This window comes from Mirounga leonina, unplaced genomic scaffold (genome assembly GCF_011800145.1).
Source record: "Mirounga leonina isolate KUSES-001 unplaced genomic scaffold, KU_Mleo_1.0 Mir_176, whole genome shotgun sequence".
In the NCBI taxonomy this organism is placed as follows: Eukaryota; Metazoa; Chordata; class Mammalia; order Carnivora; family Phocidae; genus Mirounga; species Mirounga leonina.
In genome coordinates, this window is record NW_023270454.1 from 5,609,908 (window position 1) to 5,636,446 (window position 26,539).

The 26,539-nt window shown below is 38.2% G+C and overlaps 1 protein-coding gene across 1 annotated transcript in view; it reads left to right on the plus strand.

Annotated features, from left to right (window-relative positions):
- CDCA2 (cell division cycle associated 2) overlaps positions 1–24,337 on the plus strand; it is a 47,354-nt gene extending 23,017 nt beyond the window's left edge. The window contains exons 8-15 of the mRNA XM_035022588.1: positions 505–713; positions 2,975–3,059; positions 3,519–3,769; positions 8,382–8,460; positions 9,724–9,812; positions 10,954–11,091; positions 20,352–20,523; positions 22,975–24,337. Coding sequence (XP_034878479.1) covers positions 505–713; positions 2,975–3,059; positions 3,519–3,769; positions 8,382–8,460; positions 9,724–9,812; positions 10,954–11,091; positions 20,352–20,523; positions 22,975–24,203 — 2,252 coding nt within the window. The 3' untranslated portion in view covers positions 24,204–24,337. The remainder of the gene's footprint in view (positions 1–504; positions 714–2,974; positions 3,060–3,518; positions 3,770–8,381; positions 8,461–9,723; positions 9,813–10,953; positions 11,092–20,351; positions 20,524–22,974) is intronic.
- Positions 24,338–26,539: the final 2,202 nt, after the last annotated feature.

Below are 26,539 nucleotides of genomic sequence, written 5' to 3' on the forward strand. Positions count from 1 at the left end.
AATGTCGATCATGAGGAAGTTCTCTCTTGTGAGGAAAAACATGCAGGAGGAAGCCTTGCCTTGTTTGAGAGCACACACGGCAAATACAATTTCGATTTAATCCTCTTTCTCCTCACCTCCCATCTTCTCCCTCCTACCACCCTCGCCTGCTGAAATGCCTCTGACCCCAGCAGTGAAATTGGTCCTCCTTCATTGCTCACCTCAGGTTGGTTTTCTGGTGCCAGGCACAGGGGTCTCGAGGCCTGGGCACTTCCTTAGATTCATGGGAGCCGAAACTCCTTGCTTGCCTTTACCCTCAGTAGTTAGATTTGAACTGAAAGCTATGGCCAGCGCCACTTCTCTTCTTTATATATCCAGATGAAATTCCAGATGTCATTCCCTAAGCCGGATATATGAAGGTAGAACTTCTTACAGCGTGTTATTCTCTTTGCAAATACATAATATTTTTGGTGTAGAACAACCTGATTCAGATGTCTCTCTCTTGTTTACATGTTTCCTTTGAAGGAGTCAAGGTTGCTGAGTGTATAGAGGGCAAAAGAGCTTGGGATGCTGTTCCAATTGAGAACTTTACAGAAGTGAGCACAGACAGCGTTCCCCAAGTCAGGTCCCTGGTCACTCCACAGTGTAAGAGGGACATTCCATCCTCTGAGACCTTTGTACTTCGTTCTGTGCTAAAGAAGCCCTCTGTTAAGCTGTTTCCAGAAGGCCTGCAGGTAAGTTTAGAGCTACTTTTTCTAAAGCAAATTGAATACTCATTTTGGCTTCAAGCGATTCTTGTGAATTGTTGTATGTCCTACTGGTTTCAAAGGAGATATCTTGCCCTAAATGTTTACCCCTCCTTTTCTTACTTAGAGCACTGTGCAGAGTTCCTTCCTTTCTTCCTTCCTTTCTTTCTAAACTCAGTATGGAATATAACTTGTAGAATTTAATATATGTAGACTGTATATTATAAGAGTTTCATAGTTATTAAAGTGTGTTAATTATTTCCACCTAAAATATTTGGTCTCAGAGATAGCTTTTTCACAGGCATGTGTGTTTCTCTAAACTCAGTTCGTATGAGCTAAGAGTAGGTTGATGGGAACTAGCTGGCACTTACTGAGTATTTTTTTTTTAATTATTTTTAATTTTTTTATGAGCGTACGAGCACACAAGTTGTGGCAGGGAGGGGTAGAGGGAGACGAGGAGAGAGAATCTTAAGCAGACTCCACACTCAGCACAGAGCCTGACGCGGGGCTCCATCTCATGACCCTGAGATCATGACCTGCGTCGGATGTTTAACGGACTGAGCCACCCATGCACCCCTTATTGAGTACTTTCTATGGACAGTTCTGGCATAGATCATGTACATGCAGCCTAGACTCCAAGGAGAATATTAGCCCCATTTTAAGTAAACTTAGGCTTGAGGTTGTTAAATGAACCCAGATAAATCTGATACTGAAATTCATGGCATGCTATAAGTGCTCTGAGAGGTTGAGAGGATGGGCTGTGGAGTCCCAAGTGCCTGGTTTCAGATCCTCTGAAGTTTAAGAGCTGTGCCAATTATGTACCCTTTGTGTACCCTGGTTTCCTTATCTCTGAAAGGACAATATGAGTGACTACCTTACAGGTAATTTGAGCATTAACTGGGATAATAATATGAAATTAGCACCAGTGCCTGGCAAATGAGAAGTAATTTTTTTTTCAATCCATAGGCATTTAAATATATAACCATGCCTACACATCTGTTTCTAAAGCCAAAATGAACTAGACCACCTTCTATCGACATGAATAGTTATGGTCAATGGTTATTTTAAATGTTTAACAGTTTTTCTGGTTAAAGAGCTAATGTGGGTCTCTATGCAGCACTGCTTATTCATATCTTGTATTCATTTTATTTTTCTCAAACAGACTTCACGTCTCTCCATGATCCATATAACCCTTACTGATTAACAGCATCACATAGCAAACATCAAGTCCTACCACTAAAATTATACAAAGATTTTTATAATCAACAATCTTTTTACTGAGCTCTCCAAAGTTTGTAGGTGTATACAGTTTGAGTTGTTGCTAAATTTTCGTGGTTGTTTTAATTGAAGATAGCCTAAAAGGTCTCAAGAATTTTGTTTTCTATGTTCACTTATTTCACAAATATTGGTATGGGCATTTTCCTTGTCAGGAAGATGAAATGGACTTGAGAGCTGCTCAAGGAGGTTTGTTCGGGGCAGGACAGTTGTTGAGAGAAGGTGCTGCTTCCTGGAATTGGGTGCACTGGTGAAAATGAATAGCTGTAGAGAGCAGGGTCTGGTCCGGGGTTTAGGAAGCAGGCGATGATTTGGAGGTGACTCATGGAGCCCACAGCCCTGGCTCCCGCCTGCGTCACTCCAGTGGCCCTGTGTGGAGTGGGGCCCTGTCTGGTGTTTCAGGACTTGCACTGTCCCTCCTCCCCAGCTTGCTGACTCTCTAAGCTTTTGGGGAAGTAGAGAGGGACAGACACTACCTTCTTTCCTTGTTCCTAACTCAAGAATACAGTAATGTGGACAGGAGGTTTACACACTTAGAAAAGGTGTGATTTCCATATTTAAAAGACAGAACACCCCATCATGCCATTTACCTTTTTGTTTTCTTATTTCCGTGCAATTCTTATACCTGTAGATAGTCAGCCTTATCTGATGCCATCTGTGGTATGAACTAGCCACTCACATTTTCGTTATCTTCATTTGCCAGATTAAAAATGATGGAATGACTTTAGCCCATATTATGGATTTCTGTTCTTTAATCTTGGCCTAAAATACTATTTACTAAAGTAATGTTTAGGGCATCCAGTTTTTCTTTGTGGCTCATGTCATTAAGCCAGAACAATTATGAAAGTAAAGGTAATCTGCAACGCTACATAGTATCTATCCTTGGAAGACCGGAGTTCAGAGTGGCCTTTCTTAATGATTGTGCATATGCATTTATATGTGTAAAATTATTCACTGACGTTTATTTTGTTTAGGAACACTGTGACAATCTCTGTGATGATGGGACTCATCCAAGCTTAATCTCAAATCTTGCAAACTGTTGCAAAGAACAAAAAGCAGGTAAAAAGTTCACATTTATTTTGAAGCCTGAGGATTTCATTTTCTTGTGAAGTATCTGATCTAGTATGTGGTATTTTCAGTGATCTGCTAAATGCCTTGATGCTTCTCACATTACATGGGAATGAAGAACAGTTGGCTGGAATCTCTTTGGAGAGCCTCCCAATTGGTCTGTCCCTTTCATCTGCCCATTTGTGCTTAATGGCAATACTTGTAAAGGAAACTGATATTCCTATTTTGTAAACTTCTAAGACATTTATGCAAAATTTACTTTAAAATCTATTAACCATATTTTAGAACTACTGCTTAACCTTTTCCATTTTGCATTTCTTTTTTCTACAAACTGTATTTTCTATTATACAAATAAGAGCTAAATCTAATCATGTTAAAAGAGTCTAGGGTATGCATTTTTAGATAAGAAATAGGCTAATTTTTTTTTATCTATCCATTTATTATCTATAGAAGGTCAAGAAAATTATAAAGTGCCAGCTTTTCTAAATATCAGGAAGAGGAAGAGAGTTACTTTTGGAGAGGATCTAAGCCCTGAGGTGTTTGATGAGTCCTTGCCAGCAAATACTCCATTGCGTAAAGGAGGAACACCTGTCCGCAAAAAGGATTTAAGTAGTATCAGTCCCCTGCTACTTGAGCAATCACCAGTTCCTGTGCAGTTGCAGTTATCACAGCCAAATTTTGATGACAAGGGGGAGAATCTTGTAAGTGTGAAAAGTGGAACAAACTTGTTTCTATTTTCATCAGACCTCACCTGTTTTGTGTGAATAATAATTATGCTTCAAAATCATGAAATGGACTAAATGATGTGTCATGGTATAAATTAATGCATTTTTCTAGGTAGGTTTTTTTTTCCCCCACCCTGTGTTCATCATGACAGGTGCACGGGGTATTAGCTGTGTTCTCATACTTGCATGACTCCTTGTACATAGCATATTTCATGGACCCTAAACACTGTTGACTGTAAGATGTACCATGGTTTTATGTATCACCAAGAAAAGAGGCTAGAACCAAGCTGTCACACATGATGAACTGTAGGATATACTCAGATTTCAGAGTTGTGAAGATGTGAGAGAGCAACAACCTTAGAACTGATACACTGTAAATACAAACTTTTTTCCTCTAAGATGAATTTCTGTAGGTAGAATTACTGGATGAAAAAATAGGATTTTTTTTTACCTTTTTGATACATATTGCTGAGTATCCAGAAAGTGTACTAACTTGGACTTAACAGCAGTATAAATGGTTTTAATTTACCACACTTGGTAAACCCTGCGTATTAACTGTACTTTTTTTTTTTTTTTTTTTTGCAAGATTTTATTAGAGAAGAAACTTTTTTAGTCCGGTATCAGTATAAACTAACATCTTTTGAATTATTGATTTCTTTAAAATATGTTTACAGTAGAACTTATATGTACTTATTGAACAGACCTAAATATATATTGACTATCATGCTTTTTTAGGACTTAAGAATACTAAATAGATAATCTTAGCCAAGTGTTTTGTTTTTGCCACAAATAGTATCAGTATGCTATTATATCCAAGTCATCTATTATCTTTAAATAAGTTAGAATTTTTTCCTGACAGTTTATTTCCAATGATGCTCCGTCTGTTAACACACAGTCTTTTAAATTGAGCATCTCTTCAACTGTACTTTTTAAAATAGCTTAATAGGAGAAAAAGATGACTTGAAAACTTTTAGTTTACTAATGTGGTTTGAACATTTTTCATGTGTTTATAAGCCATTTGAATTTCTTTAGAGAATTGTCTGTTAATCTTTACCCATTTTTATACTGGGACCATCATTCATTCTCTCCCTTGCCTATTATACTTTGAAATAAAAATATTCCACTTTCAGCCAAGGTGGAGTAACAGTGACCTAATTTACGTTTTCAAAAGAAACAAAAAAACAAAAACAAATGAGAAAATATACACAACAATGGTTCTCAGACATAGAACATCAGGAAGCACAGGAGAGTAATCCCAAGAGAGGGGTAACAAATGAGGCAAGCTGTACAGGAGCCCCAACTTACTGCCTGGGCTGGACTTCCAGGCGACAGCACAGGAAGGGTCTACCTTGGTGGAGCCTGGCAGTCTCCATGAGTTGAGAAAATGGAGCTGGGGTCTGGGAAAGCAAAGGAGGCTAGAGCTCGTGGCAAAGGACCGGAGAGGAGAGAGCTGCCCAGAGAGCTCTGGAGATGTGCATAGGGTCTCACTTGAGCCTCAGCAGAGTACTGGTCAGTGTGTGCTTGTGAATAAACTGCCTGATGCCAGGGAAAGGACTACCCAAATGGAGCAGAGGGAACAATCCCTAGAGCTTACAGAGGGGCAAGAAGTGTCCCCAGCAACCTGAGTGATAGAAAAGCCTTATAATTCAGAGGGCATCAGGTACTCAGGAGAGTATTGCCTCACTAGTAGAACAGAGTTAGACTAAAAGCCTAGCAGAGCTTAAAAGCAAGCTTTGAAAGGACACAGCTTTCTTCCAAGCGACTTTACTGCATTGTATAACCTAGCTCAAGAACAGCAAAACTGTCCAGTGTCAAATAGCATTAAATTCAAAATGTCTGACATTTCAATTAAAAACTAATAGATGTGTAAGAAAAGATGCCCCATAATGAGAAAAATCAGTCCCTAAAAGTAGACCCAGAAATTACACATATGGTAGAATTTGTAGACGAAGGCATTGAAAAAGTTACTTTAACTATCTTTCATATGTTCAAGAAAGTGGAGGAAAGATTGAACTTGTTAAGAACATGAAAGATACAGAAAAGATCCAGCTTGAACTCTGTACATTACAGTCACTGAAAATTATAATCTTTGGGAAGAAAAATATGTTGAATGAGATTAATAGCATATTAGAGATTGCAAAAGAAAAAATTAGCAAACTTAAAGACGTAACAATAGAAATTATTCTCCATGAAAGAATAAAAATGAACAAAAATGAGCAATTGGTGAGCTTGTTACAAATTTAGGTGACATAATATGCATGTAATTAGAGTCCCCAAAGGAGAGGAGAGATCAGAAAGAACAGAAAAAATATTTGAAACATAATGGCTGAAAATTTTCCAATTTGATAAAATTATAAACTCAAATCTGAAGTTTAAATTCCTAGGACAAGAAACATGAAATAGTACGAAAAGACACATCATTGCTTAGAATCCATGATATATGGCCTGCGAGGACCGAGAGCAAAAGTACCTGTGACATAAAGAACAACAAACATGAGAGGCAGCAGAACTCTCATTAGAAACTACAAGCCAAAGGACAACGCAGCAGCATTTACTTGGAGCAAAAAACCAAAGCAGTAACAACAACAAAACTTGTCAAACTAGAATTCTATATCCATTGAAACCACCTTTCAAAACAAAGGTGAAGGTCAGGCTTTTTCAGTCATCTGGAAGCTGAGCGGATTCATTACCATAGTGGGTGAGCATTAGAAGAAATGCTGGAGGAAGTCCTTTAGTCAAAAAAAAAAAAAAAAAAGGCTCCCAATGGAAATCTAACAAAGGAATGAAGAGCACTGAAGCTGCTAACCCATGTGGGCAAATGTAACAGATTTTATTATTATTAATCTCTATAACAGATTATTTAAAGCAAGGATAACAATAGCATATTGTTTGGTTTATAACATGTCAGTAAGATACATAACAAAAGTAATATGGCATAGAGGCTGAGAGGGGTTCTTAGGCTGTACACAAAATAGTGTGAGTTAAACACGTGTGCTGTAAACCTTAAACGCTACAGAACGACAGCAAAAATGTGTGGGATGCACGAAAGCAGGCTTAGAGGGAAATAATTAAAGCCTGTATTTCAGCATAAGAGACATCTCAAATTAATGATCGCAACTTCCATTTTAAGAAACTAATAAAAGGGGGCGCCTGGGTGGCTCAGTCGTTAAGCGTCTGCCTTTGGCTCAGGTCATGATCCTGGGGTCCTGGGATCGAGCCCCACATCGGGCTCCCTGCTTAGTGGGAAGCCTGCTTCTCCCTCTCCCACCCCCCCTGCTTGTGTTCCCTCTTTCACTGTCTCTTCCTGTCGAATAAATAAATAAAATCTTAAAAAAAAAGAAACCAATAAAAGTAAATTAAAGCCAAAGTAAACAGAAGGAATTAATAAAGATAAATGCAGAAATCAATGAAGTAAAAAACAAAAATAGAGAAAAATTGAAATAAAAAAGATGCTTTAGAAAAATAAATGAGTAAACTTTTAATCAGACTATTCAGAGGAAAAAGGGAAATACTCAAATTACCAATATAAGGAATGAAATGTGACTTGACCACATATTCTAACAGGTTTTAGAAGGATAATACAGATAAAAAGATAATAAGAGTATTATAAAAAACTTAATGCCAATAAATTCAACAACTTGAGTAAACTAGACCCATTCCTTGAAAAACATGAACCACCAAATCTCAGACTAGAAGATATAAATTACCTCATGAGGCCTATATCAACTGAAGAAATTTAAGTTGTAGGTAAAACCTTCCCACAAAGAAAACTATGTCCAGATGATTTTGCTAATGAATTCTACCAAAGACTTAAGGAAGACCTAATTTTATGTATACTCTTTCAAACAAATTGGGGAGATGAGAGTAATTCCCAGTTCATAAATGCCAGCATTAACCTGAGACCATAGTCAGACATTATAAGAAAACTATCACCTCATGAACATAATACATCATGACCAAGTGAGATTTAACCCTGAGATGCCAAGTTGGTTTAATGTCTGAAAAACGATCTATAATTCACCATATTAACAAATTAAGAAAAACCATATGGTCATTTCTGATAAGAGCTCTGAGCAAACTGGTGATTAAAGAAAATTTCTTCAAACTGACAAGTTTTATTTATGAAAAACCAACAGCTACCATCATACTGACAATTATGTGGGAAATAAAGATTTGACATCTGCATTTGTATTGCCATTTTCCCTGAAGTTCCCCTGAATAATACTCAAATGTTAGGTTGTGTTTATTAACGGAATGTTCCATTTACTATAGAATTAGGACATGTGATTTTAAGTAACCCAAAGAGTAAGTTATTAATAGATCATTATGGCTACTTCCATTTAATATTTTGTTGGACTGTAGTTGGTAAACATAGTTTCATTAAAGATTGGTAAATATTATAAAGTATTTTTATATTCAGTATCTTTGTTTTGCTTTGACTTTTTTTCTTCATCTTTTATTGATTTCCCATCTCTATGCTTACTACAGTTCCACTTACAAAAAGAAATCCTTATTTTCTCTTTGGGTACATTACATGTCCACTGAATTTAAGGATGTCTAATTTCTACTCTTGTTTTTCTTTGTTTAGGAAAACATAGAACCTCTTCAGGTATCATTTGCAGTTCTGAGTCCTCTTAGTAAGTCTTCAATCTCTGAGACTCTTTCAGGTAGTAACTTTTATTTATCTTAAAGCCAGATAAGTGTCATTTTCAATATGTGTATATATGAAACTAAACCTTAATTTCCTTTTAAAATTTTATTATAACAATGCATGCTTGGTTTAAAAAACCATATAGTATAGGAAAGCTTATAAGAAGTCTCTTGGGGCCCCTGGGTGGCTCAGTTGGTTAAGCGTCTGACTCTTGATTTTGGCTCAGGTCATGATCTCAGGGTGGTGAGATTGAGCCCTGAGCAGGGCCCTGAACTCAGCAGGGAGTCAGAGCCTGCTTGAGATTCTCTCCTTCTCCTTCTGCCCTTCCCCCTGCTTGTGTGCTCTCTCTCCAAAATATATAAGTCTTTAAAAAAAAAGGGGGGGGTCTCTTGCCCATCCAGGTCTCACACCTTGTAATCACCCACAGTTAACTTCAGTAGATGGTAGCCCCGTTTTTCAAGTCCCTGCAGACAGTGGAGTTGCCCTCTCAACTCCTGTCAACAGTAGGCTCCTTGTAACAGTTCGCACAACTGAATGATGTGCACCACAAGGGTCATTTTTCAGGGTCCAGAATTGTTCACCAACATTAAGTTGGCCTGTTGGGCACTGGTACTTTTCAAGTCCTTGTCTTCTTTATGATATGACAAGGCAAGCCAGGACTTGGATGACAAATGTCATGGGAACCATTATTCATGTCTCTCCCTTGACGGAAATCCCTTAATGGCTTCTCATTGGCTGGAAGACACAAACCAAATTCGCTGCTACAGAATCCAAGACCTGGAGTGTGAAGTTAGAGCTAAACCTGGAAGCGTAGTCTGTCACGTTCCAAAGCCCCTATGGTCTTTATGCATTATACTGCCTTTCATTCTACCATTAAAAGTGATCAAATGAAAAAGTTACCTGAATTTTTTAAGTTAAAAAAATTATTTTCATGATCATCTTAATGCCCTTTATTGCAATTTCACTGTACACGATGTAGCTTGGAATAAATGGACATGAGTGAAATATGGTATTTACTATAATGTGATTTCGTCTGTTATCTTAGGGTAATACAGTATGCATTCTCCTTGGAAAGTGGTGAAAGTTTCTGGGTATTCAGTAAACTTCTGTTTTTGAATCTCAAAATTTATTCTTGGTAGTTAAATTATTTATGTTTAGATATTATATTATGCTAAAAGCAGAGGTGCCTATCCAAAACAGTATCCAGTATATCTGAAAAATGATGGCTCTTACAACTTTTTGTTAGCTACCCTAATTTTGCTTGTGTCTTCTTCATCAGGAACTGATACATTTAGCTCTTCAAAAAACCATGAGAAAATAGCCTCCCATAAAGTTGGTAGAATAACACGGGCCTCTAACAGAAGAAGTGTAAGTGTTTGTATTTGGCACAATGTATTTGTTTTTAAATCTTGCTATCGATTTTTTCTGTTTTTATGACCACAGGATTATGGGTAAAATCTTGATTTGATTAATGTCACTGACAGCTAACACCTTACCTATGTAGCATATAACCCATGGTAATGCTGTTTTTCTGATTTGATTTTAATTCTGTTAGAAGAAAAATACAATAAAACAAGTTGCTTTCAGTTTGTGTTAATGTAGAAGGTAATCTGTTTGGAACATTTATTTGGGATCTATGTGGCTTAAAGGATTTTATTGAGGTACACAGTGGAGAAGAGTAGTGTGTAATTGGGGCGCCTGGGTGGCTCAGTCGTTGGGCGTCTGCCTTCAGCTCAGGTCATGATCCCAGGGTCCTGGGATCGAGCCCCACATTGGGCTCCATGCTCAGCGGGAAGCCTGCTTCTCCATCTCCCACTCCCCCTGCTTGTGTTCCCTCTCTCGCTGTCTCTCTGTCAAATAAATAAATAAAATCTGTAAAAAAAAAAAAAAAGAGTAGTGTGTAATTAACAGAGCCAGAAAATGGCATAATTATATCTTTTTACAAAAATATTTCCCTTTTTAATTTTTTTTCTTAACACTGGGTTTTAACTCTTTTCAGTAGCAACATAACTCCCATTAAATGCATGTCTTTTCCTATTTCATCAAACTAGATAAAATTGGATTTTTGTCTAAATTCATAAATATATAATATACCATTATGGGGCTTTTAGCTGATATTGTTGGGTGGTAAACCTAGAATTCACATTTAGATAATCTAAATGCATGTTTCCACCCATAACTCAACAGGAGTTAGCTCCTAAATTGTAGATGCTCAGTAAATATTTGATAAAGAAATAAATCAACTAATTTTAAACTTTTTTTTTCTTCCTTAAAATAATGGACAGAGTGCATATGCTTCTGGGTCTGTTTAATAAGATCAGAAATTGGTAATTTTCTCCCCCATTCGAGTTTAAGATGGTTAAAGTACTTCTAATGGAATTTGTGAATTAAAAGGAACTGGGATAGAAAATGTAGAAGCAGTGTGGGAAGGAAAATAAATGTGAGAAACATACATCAAGATGCACTTGCTTGTGTTTTATGGTATCCCTCCTTTAAATTTTCTTTATAGCAATTGATCACTTTTGCAGAAGAGAATGTTTGCAACTTACTTAATACAGAAGCTCAGCCTTGTAAAGAAAAGAAAATTACTAGGAGGAAATCTCAGGAAAGGAAGCGCATAGGAGGGGTACTTCCTAAAAAGAATCAGGTAAGTGTGTGTTTAAAGATATAATAAGAGTAAAAGTGGTATATTTCTTTGTTGTATGATTAGGAAAGCATGGAAACAAAATTTTTCTAGTTAACATTAGACCAAGAGTATTAAAATCATCATGGAATAGAAAGGGCCAGAGGCAATTATATACTCAGCTGTAATTACCCGAGAACCATTTTTATATCTTCATTGTATTATGTACATTTAGTGCAGTAAAACATCAGCACTCAAATGTTAAATTCTTACCTTTGAATCAAATCTAACCTCACCCTATGCAAGGAACCCTCTCATTTCTTAGACAAAGGTGAGTGTGCCATGCCATCTGCCCCTTGTTTGCCTTCATTTCTACCAGGGGCTAGATCTCTTCCCATATTTGAGGAAGAATTTAGAAACTGGCTCTTCATCTTCCTCGACACTTCAAGGCCTGTGCTGGCTCAGGGGGACTTCACGATCTCTTTATGGATAGCCGATGCACCTTAACTCAGTCACCGGACCTCGGCCACTTCAGTGATCCAGACCTTCCTCTGCCATTCCCCACAGCTTGTTGGTCCCTAAGACCTGCCCACTTTTAATAGTCCACACTTCTGTGTCCCATTCACTGTCCCAGCTGCCTCTCCAGCCAGCGTTCTCACTCCCTCACATACCTGTTTCAGTACTAACGATCTTCTGGCCCCTCTGCGTACCCTCCAGCATTCAGATATCCCGTCATTTCCTGCATTTCCTTGTTCACCTGGAGCTGCCTGATCTGTTTCACCACCTCTTGTCAGTAACGCCCATTCTCCAGTTTCATTCCACTTCACCTCTGGATTAATCCACCCCCACCCCCTCTCCCATCTAATGTTGCTCCTAGGGAGACTCACAGGTGCTCTGATGGCATTCATAGCTTCAGATAAGACCTGAAGTCTGGTCTCACTTTCCACCTCTTCACTTGAATTGTTTTTCCAAGGTGTTGAGTAACTTAGTGACTAAAAGCTAGTACAGCCTTTGAGGTCTCCTGGTTCCTTGCCACCTCGGCAGCATTTGGCAAAACTGAGAGCATCCCTTTACAGTCTCCGTTAAAGGTTTATTTTTTTTTCCACCCAGCCTTAGTCTGTATTACCCAGAGCTCTACTCTTTGCCTTTCTAAATTGTGTATTTTCTGGGTGATATCATAGGCAGCATGGTTGATGTGTCCCAAATCTTTCTGATCTATAAACATGATTAATGGCCTACTAGACTTCTCTTCTTAACCCATCCTACAGGCACCTCAGATATCAACTTTTCCAAAACTAAACTCCTCAATTTTACCCCACCTCCCCCCCCCAAAAAAAACCAGTAAACTTCCATCCTGTTCCATGAAACAGAAACTGGCTTAAACATGGCCCAAACATCTGCAAGTCTGCAAAGCCAGAAGAAACTGGAAGTTGTCCTGGTTTAATCCCTCTTTTAGATCACACTCCTTTGAAAGATCCCTTTGCTGAAAAAAAATACACGTAAGTTAAAAAATGTGCATACACCTTTATTATTGCATCAGAAATTGGTTTTCTTCAGACTCTTTAAAAAACACTGCTACAAAGAATGTACACGTACTTTTTGACATAAAATCAATAGCCAGAAAGTTCAAGGAGGATTGAGCATTAAGGTTTGTTCCAACCCCTCCCAGGACCCCATGGAATTAAAATAAATGGTATAATAAAAGACTAGACTCAGAATAGCAATGAGAAGAGGAAGGAAGGGAGCAGGGATATTAAGCAACAGATGACAGCCTTCAGTGACTCTCTCGAAGAAAAAGTGGATGAGGGCACATTGACAGATGAAAGAGGTAGATTTAAAGCCCAGGATGTGCTCAGAGGGAGTCAGAGAGGCATTGGGAACCAGCCTGCACACTGCGCAATCCCAGGAGACTCTGGGCCTAGTGTTGGCAAGTCCAGTGGAAGATGAGAGTGGGAAGTGGTAATGGAAAACAGAATAACTGAAGTTCTGTATATGAGACAATTTGTACCAGTTGGCACCCCAGCCCCGGTCCTGCCATGTTCTCCCATCTCAGAACAGTTGTTGTCATGTAGGTGAAAGCCCTCATTCTGGCATTTGGAAAGTCCCATGGTCTTTACAGCCGGCTCTTGCCCTCAAGCAAAGCCTACAGATGAGAATCCCCATTCTGCCCTGCCCCACCCTGCACAGAGTTGCCAGTAGAATTTCCCTGCCAGAAAGAGACGGAGCTGGAAAACAGGAAACTCTCAGACCAGTTTATCCAGTCTTCTGTAAAATCAGACAACTGAGTAGAAACAAGAGATGAGAGATCAATATTTAAAAGTCGAAAAACTGACCCAAGAAAGAGAGATTAGTCTGGGAATGGAAGGAAACTGTATTTTTAAAAGAAACCTGACATACTCGGATTTAAGAAAATATTATCTGCATAAAACTAAGTGGCTGCTATAAAAAAGGAGCAGAGGGAGAAATATTCATAAATATGTAAAATTTAGTAGTTGGACTAGAGAATAAAGGAAAGTCTCCCAGAAGGTAGAGCAAAAGAGAAACAAGCTAGTAATAAGAGACGTGAAAGTTGAATCTAGGAGACTATGTAGGTATCTCAGAAAGAACACGAAGATAGAATGAGAGAAATTGTCAAAAGAAGGGGATTTCTAATAGCGGAAGAAAGGAGTCTTCAGGTTCTAAGGGTCTACTGAATGCCTAGTACAATTAAAAAAAAAAAAAAAAAAAAAAGACCAGGACTTCAGCCTGTCAGCATGAAATTGAACAATAAGGACAAGAAAAGTGGACTTTTCCTCCCAGAAACAAGAATCTGAGTAGTATCAAGTTTACCAGCAGCCCGAATGCTGAAAGGTAATTGAACAAGACCTTTAAAGTTTTGAATGAAACTTGATTTCAGCCCAATATTATGAACCCAGCCAAATTCAATTAAGTGTAAAAGAAAAAATAAAGACATTTAGACACTCAGGGACTCTGAAACTTTTTCTTTGGGTATTATTGGAGGAGATACTCTAGCAAACTGAGGAAGTAAGCTTAAGGATTCAGAACACAGTGAATCTAATAATACAGGAGAAAAGTGCAAGGGAAATCTCTGAACATGGTTGTTCAGCCAGCCTTAAAAAGTAGCCAGTCCCAATTTGAACAAGAGAAAAGGGTGCTCCAGGGATATATGGTCTCTGGAGAGAAAAACAAAAAGACCTATGGTTGAGAAAGTGGAAGGTGTGTCATATAAGAAGAAAAAGAAAGGTAATTATATAAAATATAATAAAAAATAAAAGTCCGTGTATAAAAGTTTTAGAGTAAATACGAAGCAAACATTAAATGTGATTCCAAGCAGTAAAGGAGTGTAAGGAAAAGTATGTTTTCTAGTGCTAGGAGTCACCTACAGGGGGCGCCAGAGGACAGGAAGATGAGCTTTGTCCTTGGCAGAGCAATGAAAAATGTTTACAGTCATAATGTAAATGCTCTTTGTTTTCAACTAAGGGCAAAGCTTTAAGAACTTGATTGTTGTGCACGACGGTCTAAATGTAGCTACTAGGATAAGATGAAAAGTGGTAGAGAAGGTGTCAGTGAGGGTGTTAGCATTCGGTATAAGGGGTTAACAGCGCACTTTCTGCAGCCAGACAACCTGGGTTCTAAATTCTGGCTTGACCGCCTCCTACCAGTGGAATGGCAGGCAAGATTCTTGATTTCTCTGTTGGTTTTTAAAGAAAGGTAATAACGGTACTTAGTTTATAAGCTTGTTGTGTGCATTAAATGAGTTAATGCTTGTAAAATGCTTAGAACACTGCCTGGCCATAGCAAGCACTACAGCTGTCATTATGGTTATCTTACAGGTCAGGGGTTCAAGATATATTTTAAAAGTTGATGACAAGAAACAAATTTACCTTTTGGCCCAGCAATCTCATGTCTGGGAATCTGTCTCAGATCCAGTGGCAAAAATACAAAAAGGCATATGAACAGTTATTTTTTGCAGTACCTGCTGTAATGCAAAAAAACCCAAAAAACTCTATGTCCGTCAGTATAAGACTGGTTGAATAAACTATGGTGTGTTGACAAAGTCTCTTGCAGCTGTAGAAAATAGTGGAGAGAATTTCCAGTGATGGGATGATGCCAGGATGTATTTACTGTTAAGTGAGAAAAAATAAGGTGTAAAATAACGTATATAGTAGGTTTCTTGGTACTGAATTGTGATCCCACCCCCACCCTGCCCCCAAAATACTTCTGCATTGAAGCCCTAACCTCCAGCACCTCAGAATGTGACTATATTTAGAGATAAGGCCTTTGATTGGGTAATCGAGTTAACATGAGGCCGTTGGGATGGTCTCTAGTCTGACTTGTGTCCTTATAAGAGGAAGTTTGGACACAAAAGGAGACCCTAAGTGTGCACACACCCAGGGAGAAGACCATGTAAAGAGGCAGCAGGAAGGTGGCCATCTGCACACTGAAGAGGGAGGCCTCAGAGGAGACAACCCTGCCAGCACCTTGATCTTGGACTTCCAGCCCCCAAAACTGTGAGAAAAGAGATTAAGGCTGTGTAAGCCACCTAGTCTGTGGTGTTTTGTTATGGCAGCCAATATGACAAACGAATATACGGTTTTATCTAAGAAAATAGGGAACATTAAACGTGTGTTTGTGTGTGTCAATGTATGTATATATTCATACACATAAAATCTTTTCATAAAAGTAGGAGAATGAGTCAAAAACAAAAACTGATTACCTCTAGGGAGAGGGGACAGAGGAGGGACTAGGAAGGACTCAAAGCTGGACTTCATTGAGCATGTTTTGTACTTTTGACATTGAACTGTGTCAGGGTTATACATGACTGTGAAACAAGTCAAAATTATGAAATAGAGAACGGTCCTTAAAAATTGGAAATAAAATGAAACAAATTAATCTGGGTATCAAGTTGGTGACCTAACCTCACAAAGAATTCTTTCAAACCTAGAACTTGCCTTGTGGAAAGCATCCTAAGGACAAGAGTGACTGAAGAGAGAGTGAGCTTAAACAGTATGAAGACTCCTATTGAGAGAGGAGCGCAGTCTAGAATAAAGAAAATAAAGGGTTTTGTGGGTTGTTTTTTTTTTTTTTTTAACCATCATTAGGAATACAGACTTTACCATTAGACAAAAAATAAAAATTCAAATTCAGAATTTTGTTAGGCCACATTTGAATTGGAAACATCAGTATGGACTCATGTTTTTTTCCTTTAAAAAGATTTCCTGGCTCTTTCAAGGCTTAGAGGCAGCGAGCATCCCTGGTACCTAGGTTGCCATTTCTGAATACCATTTTCAACTAAAACTGATCAAGGTTCCAGAATGAAATGGCTGCTTTCGGGTTTATGAACAGCACGTGTAGGAAACGAGCCTGGGTTGGTACCAGTGTGCAGTGAAGGAAGCTTAAGAAACCACTGGGGCCATGGGGGAAGGACCTCAAACCATCTTGAAGGGGCTCCACTCACCAAATGTGGGACAGTGTGACTTTCAGAAATAACAATTGCAGGATGCCTGGGTGGCTCAGTCGGTTAAGTGTCTGCTTGGGATCAAGCCCCACGTCAGGCTCCCTGCTGAGCAGGGAGCCTGCTTCTCCCTCTCCCTCTGCCTCTCCCCGTGCTTGTGCTCTTGCTCTGTCAAATAAATAAGTAAAATCCTTAAAAAAAAAAAAAAAAAAGAAAAGGAATAACAATTGCAGTGGGTTGAAACATATTTCAAATATGAAAAAACACTTCAGTTCATAATAGTTAAAAAATCTTAAAGGTCACCTTAGAAGCTGTGTAGGACACCAACTCATTTTTGTGAAAACTGGAAAATACGGGAGTTCTGTTTCAGGGAAGCAAATAGTTGATGAGGGAAAGTTATTTATAGGAGAATTTCTGCTAATAAGTAAAAAGGACACATTCATGGAAGTTGTTGATGTTGATGTAGAAGGCTGATGTGGGAGCCAGAATGGATGGATTGGACTGAACACCTGAGCCCAACCGGTCAATCACAATGTCACAGGGGAGAGAATGGGGTCCTTCCAATGCAATGAGGAAGTCTACAGGCATCCATGAAATGCTCTTTGCAAAAAAAAAAAAAAAAACAAAAAAACAAAAAAACCAAAGCTGAATCTAATCAAGCCTAGATCTAATGACCAGTCTTAGGAAGTGTAGGGGAGAGAGGAAAATAAAGCGCCTTGATTGCAGTCAACCAAATCCAGAGTTTGGCTAATTCTCTGAGACAAGTGCCTCAGTTTACTCATCAAATAAATGGTGAGGGAAAAAAAACAGAACCATATATTAAAAGATCTGTCAACCAAATGGAATGTGTAAGGACCTTATTGGGATCCTGATTTGAACAGTTGTAAAAAGACATTTATGGGCCAATTGGAGAAATTTGATCTCTGAGGAAATAATAGGGAAAATTGCTGTCTTCGTTCTTTGTGTCTAAGCTGTTTATTTTGAGATCATTTTAGATATTTAGGCTGTTGTAACAAGAATTACGGAGATTTCCCAGGTGCCCTCTACCCAGTTTCCCCTAGTGATGACCTGTAAAATTTAGACAATATCACATAGAAAAATGCCAACACAGTCAAGATACAGAACATTTCCATTGCGACAGGAATCTCCTCTTGCCCTTTTGTAGCCCTGCCTACTTCCCACGCCTGTCCCCACCTTAAGTAGCAGCCACTAATCTGTTTTCCATTTCTTTCATTTTGTCATTTCCAAATGTTATATAAATGTAATCACACTCTGTGTAACTTCTTGGGACTGGCTTTTTTCACTCAGCGTAAGCCTCTGAAGATTTATCCAGGTTGTTGCATGTATCCATAGTTAGCTTCTTTTGTGTGTGTGTGTGTTTAACTGTCATTAGGAATCCAGACTTTACCATTAGACAAAAAAATAAAAATTCAAATTCAGAACCTTGTTAGGCCACATTTGAATTGGAAACATCAGTATGGACTCATGGTTTTTTTCCTTTAAAAGGATTTCCTAGCTCTGTCAGGGCTTAGAAGCAGTGAATGGTATTTGTTGTTATTTAAAAAAGTAATCAATTTGCAATATATACATATATCAAGTCATTACATTATATACCTTAAATTTTATCTGTCAATTATATCTTAATAAAACTGGGGGGAAATGGCATTGTAAAAGGGAAAAATCAACAATAAAATACAATGCCAGGTAATAAAAGGTTTCATTTTATTATGGAATGAAACAAGGAACTCTGTCTCCTAAGGATACTGCAGGATTTTCACACAAAATGGGGTAATGCCTGGGATTTGCTTTAAAATAATCTGAGGGAAGGGAATTATAAATGAATCCTGATTTCTATATGTAATTCTTGAAGCTAGAGGATGGGTCCCTGGGGTTCAATATACTATTCTACCTGTTGTGTGTTTAAATTTTCTATTATAGAAAGTTAAAAATACACTATGGGCCTCTTATTTAGAGAGATGGAGCTAGCTATAAGAACTCAAAATGGAACCAATAAGTAAACGAGAATTTAGAAGAACAAGAAAGCTGACACAGCTCTTCTGTGTATGGCTCAACCTTATTTTAACCATTTCACTTATGTTAACTTTAACTTAATACTCGCTGCTGTTATCTGTGGTGTGCTGGTGTGGTTCCGATTCTACAGAGGAGGAGGAGGAGGTACAGAGAGGTGAAGTAACTTGCCTAAGATCGTAAGGCCGTGAGGTGGTAGAGTCAGGCATCCAGCACCAGAGGTCGAATGTTCTCTTTTGCATCTCATCGTGGAGCCCAAGTTAAGATTTTTCTCTTGGTTTCCATATCCATTGACCAAACTGTCGATTCCCCAACTGTTCCATGGAATGTCAACAGCTGTTCCATAAAAAAAAAAAAAAAATTTTTTTCATGGAAAAATAGTTAACCCAGCATTTTCCTAGTGTGTATGGAGATTATTTATACTGAGGACTTGTCAGAGAATTTAATGTTAAATGTATATTGTAAATCACCAAGAGGAACATTTATCTTGTACAGTTCTAAAATTATTTTTCCATGGAATGTTTTATTTTGTTTTGTTTTTACAGGATATCTATAGATATCTCAAGGAACATACAGTTCTGTGCCATTTTTGTACTCTTCTTGAATATCATCCACTATTTCACATCATTAGTTTCTATGCTTTCACCCAAATGATCTTTCTTAAATGTAAAATCAAATGTTGTCACTCCCTGAATCACCGTGCAGTGAACCTTCATTCTTTTCAGACTCATACTCATTGCATACAAGGGCCTTGCTTGCTTTATGGAGCAGTCTTGAAAGCCCCCTGTAGGCCAGGTACTCATCTCAGTCCATATAGAGTCTGTCATGGTTTGTATGTATTACAGTTACTTGCTGTTAGACTGGGAGCCCTCTAAAGACCACATCCTGTTTGGTTTTTGTTTTCTACCTAGCCAGTTAATACATGTACATAGTGGTTTCTCAATAAATGTTTGAATGGATTCTATTTTCTGGCAGTTTTAATTGCTAAAAACATGTTCCTTAAGTTGACCTAAAGTCTGGTTCTCTCCAGTATTGTCACACTGAGTGTGTTTCTTTTTGCTCATAACAGTACAATGTTTGAGTTTCCCTGAAGTCCTTTCCGTGTGAAACTTTTTTTTTTAACAGTGAACATTAGTTCTCAGTTGCTAACATGGCAGTCAAAACTGAATTTAATACTACATTCTATATATTATTAGAACAGTTTTTATTTTTATAGAAACCTACGTGTTTTCTATCAGTTATTACCAGACCATTGTCCATCATCTTCTACTTGTGCTCGTTAGCCCATCTTATTTTGACCTATTCATTTTAATCTTGATTAAATCATCTGTTGTTGGAAAGCAGCTCAGCTAGCTTTGTGGTATCTTTAACTTTTATGTATACAACTGTTTTTTCTTCTTCCAAACCTATGAGCAGAAGACAGTCTCCCATAGCTTCCAGTAGATAGCTCATCCTAGGCTAATCGCGGGTCAGCCTAACTGTATCCTACTTAACAAATATCTTCATGTCTTAAGTCTGTCAGCTCTACAGCATCTACTTTATCTTTCACTCACCCAGAACTTACTTTGGCAAATGTTTTGTGGAAATGTAGACCATTGATTACCATAGCATCTGTAAATTGAGTTCTGCTTCATATTCTGTTTGACTTTGTGTAAGCTACCCAGCCCCCCACGCCTGGCTCAGAATTTCTAAAATTTTAAATGGCCTAACTGGTCTCAGGTTTTTTGGTAAGAATTAAAGGGTCAAAATTGTATATGGTTGGACATCTTTCCCAATTACGGCATTTTAATACATTTCACAGGCTTTAAAAAGTTGCAGGAAGAAGAAAGCAAAGGGAAAGAAGAGCGTTCAGAAGTCTTTATATGGGGAAAGAGACCTTGCTTCGAAGAAGCCGCTCCTCAGCCCTATCCCCGAGCTGCCTGAGCTCTCCGAGATAATGCCTTCCACTCCAGGCGCCGGCAGGCTGTGTTCAGGTACCCTGCTCTTGTCCTGTTGCTATTTTATCTTCTCTGCCACTTTCTTGCTGCTGCACCCTCTTTTCCCTTTTTCCCCATTCACTGTTAAAGAGCATACAAATAAAAATAGCAACCTTCCCTCATATTACCATGAGAATTTTAAGTTAAGGAAGCAATAGTTCGTAACTTTTACCCTCTTCAGAATCTGATAGGAGCTCTGGACCCTCTCCCCAGAGAAACTAAGACACAAGAGAGTGCATATAGTTTTAGGGGAAATAATTTCCTTCCATCCTTTTTTCTTTTTAAAGCATTTTAATGTTTTTTATAGTATTCTGCTCAAATGAATTCTGTGTAGTGTTACGGTCCATCATGAAGAGTAAACAAGGTGATGGCTCAGTAATAGATAAATCTTTTATAATTAAGGACAAAAAAAAAAAATACTTGCCCCATGATGTTTCAGTAGAGTTGGCACTGCTAAGCATCTACTAGAAATAACATTTATAAATTGAACTGGATTACTTTGAAACAGTTTTGTTGGAAAGCAAAGATTAAGTCAGTTGACATACTGGTTAGATAAAAATTGGAATTGCCTCTGTTTTATAATGGCTGAGATTTAAAATTCACTAAAATCATGCTGAAATTAATAAGAGTATGTATTCATTCGGTGTGTTCATTTTGTACAGAATAATTTTAAAAATAGGCGTTTTTGTCAGTCATCAGAGATTTAGAGCCTGCATTCCATTTGCAACATATCTGTAGAATTTATAATAGATCCAAGGATGAATAAGCTATATGCCACCCTAGACTTCTACTTACTTCTCAACTTCTGGAAAGCACAGAGTTTAAACAAACCCCTGCTAGCCCATCATCACACCCAAGCTGCCCCAGCCCCTGGGCTCCTTCCCCAGTCTCTTTATGTGCTTGTCTTGGGGCAGGGGGTTGGCCACACCGCCTCTTTTTAATCTGGCCTAATGCTGCTTATCCTTGAAGATTTAGCTGTGCTGGCTGCTTTTCCAGGAAAGGTCTTTGTTCGCATTACACCTTTACCATCAATTTTGTAATATGCCGTCTACCTCCCTCCCCTGCAAACTGCAGTCCCCTTGAGACTGAAAACTAAGTCTTCATTATATCTCCAGTTCCTGACCGGAGTTTTTCCAGAGATGTTAAACAATGACTGTTAGTATATGTTTTCCATCTTGCATCTTACTAGAGAATTTCTTTTTAAAAAATACCTGAAGGATTTTGTATCTATCACCAGTGGTATTATCTGTTAAAAGGGTTTAAAGCAAAATCTTGCTTCCCTCCTTTTCCATTTTTCCCTGTCCCTTTCTGTCTCTCTTCGTCCCTCTATCCCTGTCCCCTGCCTTTCTTCTCTAGCATGTCATTCTCATGAGAAATACATAAACATTGATTTTTAAAGTTGTATAAAGAGCCCAACTGACATATTAGTTGGTTGCCACCGAGTGGACCCTATGCTAACCTCTGCCTTACGTGACCTGATATCAAGTACCCGAATCATGAAATAATGGAGAGAGAGTGTGCACGCACACACGTGGGAGCTGGAGGAGGGGCAGAGAGAGAAGAAGAGGAAGAGAATCTCCAGCAGACTTCCTGCTGAGTGTAGAGCCTGACCTGGGACTCCATCTCACAACCCTGAGATCATGACCTGAGCTGAAATCAAGAGTTGGAGACTTAACCGACTGAGCCACCCAGGCACCCCATTTTTTTAAAAATTTATTTTAAGATGTATTTATTTAAGGCTTTAAAACGTTGATGATGTTTCGTTCACCTGTGTGATGTGACACAGTGTGTCAGAACCACAGGACAGCCTCCACATGGCATGTCTTCCTGGAGTCTGACTTTCAGTCAGATGGAGGTGGAAGGGGAAGACTGCCAGAATATTGAAACACACGTAGCTTCGTTTGACAATGCAGTGCTGTTTAAATCATATTAAAATTTTTAACACAGGACGTAAGACCTAAGTGTGTGTCTTTAAAAATACCCTTTTGGCTAAATGCTCAGATCCCCCAGAATTCCAAGCTTTCTTTCCTCTATTTCTGGCGAAACATAGCTAGAAAATTTGCAGAAGCACAGTGGTGCCCATTTTCAGTAATTCGTTTTTCGGGAAATGGGAAAAGTGGCTGCCTCATGCTAATTGACCTTGTAGTGTGGAAAGTACATTAGAATAGAGGAAGCAATTTGAGATACACTTCTCAGTTTCATGGTCTGAGATTATGTACTTTGTTCACTCATGTATTAAACACGTATTTTCTTAACCTGGGCTTGGGGAAGAACTAAAAAAAGGAAGAGCAGGATGACAGATGGTGGCAAGTACAGCATAGCATTTGTAAGTCTTGTGAGTTTTGAAGGCCTAAAACCTAGAATACGGTATAGCACCGGTTTGATTTGTCGACCTTTCTTTCCATTGTTACTTTTTAGTGAGATTTAAATTTATTTCCATGCCCTTAGATGATTTCAACTCCAACGGTGAACTTGAAGAAGCGAAGCTTCCTAAAAGAAAGACTCTTTTGCCCTACAACCCAGAAGGTTTGCAGATGAATCAAGGCTTTAATAAATATGATCTGTCTGCATTCTGCAGCTCTTACATGAAAAGTTCCTTGTCGCTTATTAACGCTACTTTAGATCAAGATTTAAATATGAGTGCCGTAGCAACTAATGAACATAAAACTATTCTAAAAGCTGAGATTAAGTCGGAAGGCGAAAATGGACTGAGAGCTGGCCCTGAGAGTGAAAGCAGTCATGTTTCTTGTGCTCCTGTGACCGCAGAGCCCCTGGCATCAGATGATGCAGAATCCAGTGCTATCCTGCCGTCCCGGGAATTGGCTGCTGCTGGTCAAAATGTGGAAAACCTTTTTCAAATCTTTAAGATTTCGGAAGATGTGAACATAAAGTGTGAAAAACAGGATGACTTTTTAATAGCTACGGGAGGAAAACTGCAGCCCATGCACTTAACGTCTGACTTACAAAATGAAGAGGTGTTAAGTGACAACGTAAAAGAAAGTAAAAGTCCGAGTGCGGGTTTGGGAAGAAACTCCATAGAAGGTCAAAGTAGCACTGGTGTGAGTGGTGGAAAAAAGACGCATAGAAGACGCTCTACGTGTTATTCCGACGGCCAGAGTTTATATTTGGAGAAAAATGGAAATCACAAACCTCCCTACGTAGTGAGCAGCTCTCTAGAAATTGGTTTAGAAAATTCTGAACTGTATAAAGATTTATCGGCCTCCATAGAGCAAACCTTCCAGAAAACAAATAGCGAAACAAAAGTAAGACGTAGCACAAGGCTGCGGAAAGATTTGGAAGATGAAGGGCTTGTATGGATTTCACTTCCATTTCCTTCCACGTCCTGCACTTCCCAAAGAATGAAAAGGAGAACAATATGTACGGTTGACAGCAGAGGATTTGAAAGCCTGTCCCTCTCTCAAGAAACTGTGTCTTCTGGACAGAAACCGAGTCTGTCGCTCCCCATATCAGGTAAAGAAAACAAGGAGGGCTTTGCTGCCGGTTTTTCCCATTTACCTGGGAAGAGGAGGAAGAGCCTCTGTACATCTACACTCGCAAATTCGAAAGATACAACTCAGTCCAAGTGCTACAAAAGAAGAATCTCTCTCAGCCAGAAGGGAGAGAGCTCTCTAAAGGACTTCGAAAGAATGGGACATGTCTGGGAACTAAAGCAGTAACTGACATTTCCTATGGAGCATGTGACCGCAGAGAAGGTAACCATCCGTGCTTAAAAGATCCTTTCATTCTGCTTCTCATCCTTTGTTCAACTTCAGCGTTTTAAAAGTTTCAAATAAAATCATTTGAGTTGAACCTATTTTTATGTAGAAATAAGTGAATTTCTTCATTCAAAGGGGAAACGTTCTATTAAAAATGTTCTTCTCTCCCCAAATAGTACATATTTACTGAAGCTTTCACATTAGTACATGTTTACTGAAGCTTTAGAGTCTCTTGTAAAAAACATCAACCATCTTTTAGGATTGACTCATTCTGTCTGCAGGAGAAGAGTTTAAAAAATAAAATGATAGAATTAATGTAATTTTACAAAAATTGAAGGTAATACAAGGTTAAACACTGTTAGAAAATGAGAAAAGATGTGTTTTTAAAATGCTGCCCCTCCCCCCCAAAAAACTGGTTATAAATGTTAACAGGAAAGATGGAAATCATAAGACTTGTTGGTTTAAAGTTGAGAAGCTTTAATGATTTGCTTTGTCTCAAATGAAAATTGTATAATAATAGGTTACAATCACAACTTAAACATGGCATTCTGTAATTTTCTTTCAATAAGAATATTACAAATCTAGCATTATAAAATGAATATATAGTTTATAATTAACTAAGGTGAAAGCATTTTGTCCTTCAAACAAGATTCTTACATGCTTTGTGGGGTGGGAGGTGCAGGATTGGTTTTTGGTGAAAACAGAACAGTTTAGTTGAATGATCTTCCAGATCATTCCAATTAGTCACATTTAGGATTTATTCCAGGAAATCCCAAATTAGCAATTTGGGATTTAATTCGTGGTTCTCCATTAAAAAATTTTTTTTAATCCAGAAACTCTTAAGAAAGGGCCCTGGAAAATTCTTTTTACTTAACATGAAGTTGGGGGTGGTCTTTTTTAACATGGTCTTTTCTTTTCCAGCAGTTCTCTTTATTTCACAATATATCAAGTACTATCACTTGTTTTGGATTTTCCAGTTACATTTCAGCAGTGGCCTCTCCTATCACTGTTTTGATGACAGCAGTTTGAAAATCTAAATTGCTATATATCTGGGATTTGTGAATGCACATAAATCATTGTATCATTAAACAATTGTCTTTGAAATCCTTTAAATCATTAAACTCTCCCTCTCCCTGATAGCAGAAACATGTTAACAAATAGAGCTCTCTATAAATAACCCAACAGGGAAGAAAGCTCCTGCTGAGCGCCCATTTCCCCTGCCTCAGAGAGAGACTATTTGTTACCTTCTTGGCACCAATAGGTCTGGAAGTCCTGCTGCTAAAGACTAAATGTATTTTACATTAACGCTCAAAGTGATCCCCAATTTCTTCTGCTAAAGGGTGGATTGTTTAAAAAATTCTTTTATCTTTACGCGTAAATTATTTATGGGCTTTTTTCGCCTGGTTTATAGTTTGGTATGGTTGGCAAATCTCTATCACTGAAAACAATCCCCCCCAACCTACCCCCTACCCCCAAAAATGGAGCTTTTTGGTTTTGGTAATTTAAAAAGAAAAAAGTAAAAACTTTCAGAAACATGCAGTGTTAAGGGTTTTGTTTTTTTAAAAGCTTTTTGTTCTCCTTGTTTAATGTGAAGGCTAAAACTACTGATCGTTTTTTCCTCCCCTTTTTGCCGTATGATGATGTATGATCTCAGTTGTATATGAATTTTAAGAATTTCACATGCTTTGTTTTATTCCTCAAAATGTGCTAATGAGGATGAGGGAAACATTTGATCTGTGGGATTTTTTGGCTTGAGCTTTCAAATGTAAAATTCTTGTTTTCTGGCATCTCCAGTTAAAACTGTAAACTCTTGATGCATTTTGTTGGTTTCAGGATGTGTCCATATAAATGTTTTGTTGATATTTGTAAATAACAAATAGGCAGTTTTTTAAAAAACAAGAGGTCTGAGAAATCAAAGCAATTTGGATATAGTTTTATCCACTGTCTCATTTGTATCCTAAGATTTGTGAAAAGTTAATTATTTCTGTATTTGATCATGCTTGCTTGTTTTTAGCTGTTTCTTTTCATTAATGGTTGAAACGGAAACTGGGCTTCAGAAGAGTCTGTCCTTGCCTTATCTTTTCTTACTGCTGTAACGCTTGTCTCATTTTGCCTTAGGAAGTCTGTATCTTTTGTTGCTCCTGTAGATGCTTGTTTGTTCCAGAAGATGGCAGCATGACATCTGGATCCATTACCTTAAACCCCTGGGCAGGTCTTCATCGTTGCTGGGGGTGCTGCTTCTCTTTAACTTTTATTTTCACTCATTTTTATCATGAAATGATACTTGTCTACTGGAA